This window comes from Pteropus alecto, unplaced genomic scaffold (assembly GCF_000325575.1).
Source record: "Pteropus alecto unplaced genomic scaffold, ASM32557v1 scaffold67, whole genome shotgun sequence".
NCBI lineage: Eukaryota > Metazoa > Chordata > Mammalia > Chiroptera > Pteropodidae > Pteropus > Pteropus alecto.
In genome coordinates, this window is record NW_006441061.1 from 1,202,843 (window position 1) to 1,207,705 (window position 4,863).

The 4,863-nt window shown below is 57.8% G+C and overlaps 1 protein-coding gene across 1 annotated transcript in view; it reads left to right on the plus strand.

Moving 5' to 3' along the window:
- The first annotated feature begins 2,561 nt into the window (after nt 1-2,561).
- NEK6 (NIMA related kinase 6) overlaps nt 2,562-4,863 on the plus strand; it is a 40,028-nt gene continuing 37,726 nt past the window's right edge. The window contains exon 1 of the mRNA XM_006917949.3: nt 2,562-2,671. Coding sequence (XP_006918011.1) covers nt 2,585-2,671 — 87 coding nt within the window. The 5' untranslated portion in view covers nt 2,562-2,584. The remainder of the gene's footprint in view (nt 2,672-4,863) is intronic.

The window sequence follows — 4,863 nt, forward strand, 5'->3', positions numbered from 1 at the left end:
TGGGGGTGCGGTGCAGCCAGAAGCAGCTGCAGAGCCTGCAGGAGTCCCCAGTTTTATCTTAAAATTCATGCACATTTTACATTCTGTTCCGTCTGTATCCGGTTTATTGTCACACACATTTCCCCCTGAGTAACAACGCTGCCTCGGGAAGCTGCTCTTGTTTATCTGTTTATCCTGGGGCTTTTCGTGCCCGGGTCCTCTCCGTGTCACCTGGGGGTGTGCGCTCCAGTGTGGGAGCTCAGGCACAGATGGTGGGCAGATGCCGAGGGGGCTGTGGTCCCATCTGCATTTCAGGGAGTGGCCTGAGTGGCCCGTGCAGAGGAGGAGGGTTTGGTGGGGAGGGCACCAGGTTCTGGAGAGCCCGCGGTCCAGGGGGAGGCAGGGACAAGCACAGCTCCAGGATGCCCTCAAAACGTGACACTGATTTGAGACAACAGAAGCAAGAGACAGCAGCGGGTCTACGTTCATCGATACACATAAGGATGAACCACATGGAACGCTGTGCATGTGGCAGGGGTCAGAACTGGTTGCGTTTCAGCAGCTTCACAGACAGCAGACCACCTGGGCTGGGCCATGCTTGGCAGGACGCTCTCCTTACCGAGGGCTCCTCTGCACTCTGTGCCATCTGCTCTATGTGGCCTTGCGTCCTGCCATCTATGTAGCATGCCGGAGAGCAGTTTTACCCAAAAATGCTGATGTAAGGTGTTTGAGGGAGGAGCCGGGCACTGGACACTAGACACTGGATGCCAGCACGCAGATTCGAGAGATTCTAGAGAGGCTTAGGAACCTTCAAGGCAGAGCCAGGGAGGCCGATGATCAAGCTCAGCAGGCGATTCAGGGCCTGGTGGACATTCTTTGACAGGTCAGAGACATCCCTGAGCCTAGGAGGGCTGGTCCCCCAACTGCTGCAGCTGGAATGAACTGCAGTTCAGAGGGAGGAAGAGTGATTTGCAGCCTGACACCCTGGGAGATCTCCGGGGTAACAACCCAGCTGGTGTTGATTCCTTTCCCACTGCCCAGAATGCCCCTGTTCAGGCGGGTGTGTGTCCACTTAGGACGGGCATGCAGCACAGCAGGGCTTGCCAACCCACTGGCCTCTCGGTTTGGGGTTTGGGCTGGTAGGGACAGCTGGGGATGCAGGTAACCAGGTGAAAGATTGCAAGAGCAGAGTCTGTCTAGGAAGAAAGGTAGGTGTTGGGTTGGCTTCTCCAGAAGTGATCCTGAGACCAGATGCGTGGGAAAAGCCTGAGGGTATGGGGGAGGCAGACAAGCTGGGGAGTGATCTCAGACCGGATCCAATGGCCCCACCCAGCTCTCCAGAGTGTAGGTTACACCTCAGGGTGTCCTGACCTGAGGCAAGGAAGGGCATTTGATTCCTAGAGACTTTGTCTCTTCACGGGTTCTAGATGAAACAGTTCCAATGGCCAGGGCCAGTCCTTAGGCTTCTGTTAAGGATGTGTCAGTGAGAGGTGCCAGGTCCAGCAGCCCGATGCAGGGGCCCTGGCCACGTGCCCACACTACACCGGTGTCTTCCGGGCATCAGCCCGTCCATCTTCTGCAGCCCTGGGGTTGCTCAGGCCTGGCCGTGGACGGAAAGCTGCTGCAGAAATGCTTGTGGACTCATGAAGGCCTGTCCTCCTGAGGAGCAGGGTTGCTCCCCTTGCATTCGGGAGGATCACCGTGGCTGGACGCCACCCTCCCCTCAGGCCGTACAGCTTCTTCTGTGTGCCTGGGCCTGGGTCCTGGCCCCAGAGGCACTTTTCTGCTAGGAGGCTGGCAAAGGCTGCCTAGGACACCAGGAGTGCAGGCGATACTGGAAGTGATACTCAGACGGCCTTTAGCTCAGTTCTGGGCACATGGTGGCGCTTAATCCCGGACAGCTGCCACAGTTACTGTGACAACTGGTGACTAGCATGCTGACTCTCCCGGGGACTTCTAATGTGGCAGGTCACATTAGACCTGCTCCCTTGTGCCCAGGGGTTCATATAGGACTGTGAACTTGGCCTTCCTAGTGTTTGGTGCATAGGGTCCAGCAAGAATGGGGACGTGGGGTCCTTTCTGCAGCTGCTGCTTGCCATCTGACTCAAGGTCTCTCTCTCTCCTGACCACCCAGGCTGCCAACCTGGTTTTATGTGGGGCTGATGATGGGAGACAGAGTTGCAGAACTGTCCCCCAAGGGGCGTGGAGAGCAGTAATGTGGAAAGAACACGGAGTCTGGCACAGGTGGCGTTGAATCTGGTGCCTCCCTTGCCAGTGGGGGTCACCTTTAGACTTTTCCCTGGACGGAGCCTCAGTTTCCCCCTCTAAGTAATGGGAACAATCCTAGCAACCTAGTCAGGACAGCACAATGGAGGGAACGTGTGTCACGCAAGGTGTCGAGTCCTAGCCCCGCCACCTCTGAGCTGGGTGACCCTGGGCAAGTCACTTAACCCCTCTGTACCTCGACTCCCACATCTGCGAGGTGGAGTGAGCGAAGGTACTCCCTCCAGCTGAGGGCTGTCGCGAGGACGGCGTGACAGGCGTGCACGTGACAAAGCCCTCATTTTCTTTTGCAGCCCGTGCCCTCGTGAGGCTGGCATGCAGGATGGCAGGTCAGCACAGCCACATGCCCCACGGAGGGAGCCCGAACCTGTGCCACACGCCGGGGCCCGCGCACCCTCCTGACCCACAGGTAAGCCCTCTTCCTCTGTCTGCAGTGCGTTGGAGCGTCTCTGGGGAACACGGATCCCTAGGCTGCTCCGTCCGTCCTGGCTGCTGGAGGAAGCCTCTTCTTGCATGCTTCCAGTGAAGGGAGCGGAGCTCACTCCCTAACCTAGTCAGCCCTTCGTTTCACTTGGCCTCTCCATGCTGGACTCTGGGTGGGATGCCAGGCCTGGCCCTGCCCCTAGGTGTGTCCATGGATCAGCGCTGCTTAGAGGGACGGGGGCGGAGAGGGGGTTGCGGACGCCCCAGGAACAGGGGAATGGGCAGGACGTTCTTGGGGTCAGGAAGAGCTTTCCTACTCTGGGCAGAAGTCTGCCTCCCTCTGTGGTCTGAACCGTGTTCTGGCCTCTTCAGCCTCTTTATCCAGACCCCACTGAGCTCAGGGACACCGGTTTCCTTCCACCTGGATCCTTGGAGAGCCAGGCAGCCCTTCGCAGCTTTGCCGAAGGTGGTTTCTGGGGTTCTGAGCTGCCGGCACACCCCACGCCTTTGCACATGCTGTTTCCAGGGCCTGGAGTGCCCCCTCCTCCAAACCTCAGTCCAAATGCCGCAGCTTCTGGGGAGCCTTCCTGTTCCACCTCACCCTCCTTCTGTGCTGCCTCCACACCTGTGCACAGGCTCTGGGTCGTGGCCATGATGGCATGCCGCCGGGAGGACTGGTTCCTGGGTCCGTCTTCCTAGACAGAATCCTCTGGGGTGGGGCAGAGGGCTCCCTCACGCCTGCTGAGTTAGTGCACTGCAGAAGCATGCAGTACGCTTGCCCAAGACGTGGCTGTGCGTGAGGCAGGTCCATGTCTGCTCCGAGGTGCACACAGCCTCATGGGAGAGATAGATAGGAAAGAAGCAGAAGAAACTCGGGAATCAGTGGAGCTCCAACAAGCCACCCGATCCGAACTCGGGGGCCAGAGAGGCTCACTCGAGGAAGTGGCATGCAAAGGCCTGGAGGAGACAGAGAGTTTAGCTGGGCAGATCCTACAGGGCAAGATGCTCTGGTGTCCTGTGGGCAGCCTGCAATGATGAAAAAAAGTAACTGTCCAGAGTTGGCTTCTATCCCAGGCCTGTGAGACCTAACTCAGAGGCAGTCGCTTTCCTGAGCCACGGAAGGATTGTCATAGCTTCTAAATGCCCAGTTCCTGTTGGAGGCCTTCAGGCGGACTGGCGTTTGACTTATGTGGGCAGGGTTGCCATGTACAGTTGTACAGGTTCTACACTGCCCAATGATGCAGGGCCAAGGAGGCAGGTGAGTCTGAAACCTTTCTCCCGCCCCTGAGCTCCCTGGTGTGGGCTGCCTCGGCCCTGAGGAGGGAACTCCTCTGCATCATCAAGCCGTGCTCCCTGGTGCGGGCTGCCTCGGCCCTGAGGAGGGAACTCCTCTGCAGATCGACACAGAGGCAACATGAACTAGGAGAAACTGTGTGCGGATGTGTGTGTGTGTGTGTGTGTGTGTGTGTGTGCGCGCGCGCGCGCACAGTGCACCAGGATCCGAAGGCATCTATGCTGTTCATACTCTCCATTTCTGTTCCTGGCTGAGGGGCCCATTGCTTGGGTGGGATTTGGGGAGGCAGATCCCAGAAAGCTGGGCAGCCCGTGGACACTGATGGTCCAGAGTCCACCAGGACATCTCACTGACGGCGGGGGGCGACAGGGCCTCCTCGGGTAATGTAGCAATTTGTCATATTAAGTCATTCACTAACAATTGAGTCCCTCTTGATTAATCTCCCAGAATTAGCCAGTTGCATTTTGAGCAATTAGGGTTAATTACAGCCTCATTTGGCAGAAGAGAGAGCCCCGTAATTATTTCGCAGACAAGGAGAGGAGGTGCTGGCTGCCGCGGCCGTCCGTGGCGTCTCGTCGCACGTGTTGGAGGGGTAACGACATAGTTAAGTGTAATTAGACACGATTACTCAGCGCTGGCTGGCGGCTGGCGGTGAAGGTGCCCCCGGTCCCGCCAGCATCTGGCCAGGTCACAGCAGTGTCGATGCTGGGGCCGCTGTAGATTAAGGCTGGAAACAGGACGGTCAGGCACTTTCTCTCCCCTCGACTCCCGAAACACTGGTGTTGAAACACTGTCTGGGGAGATATCAGGGCCTGAATCTTGCCTATTCCAGGACATAGAAACACCTCGGATTGACAGCAGAAGCATTTTCCTTTATGGCAGGA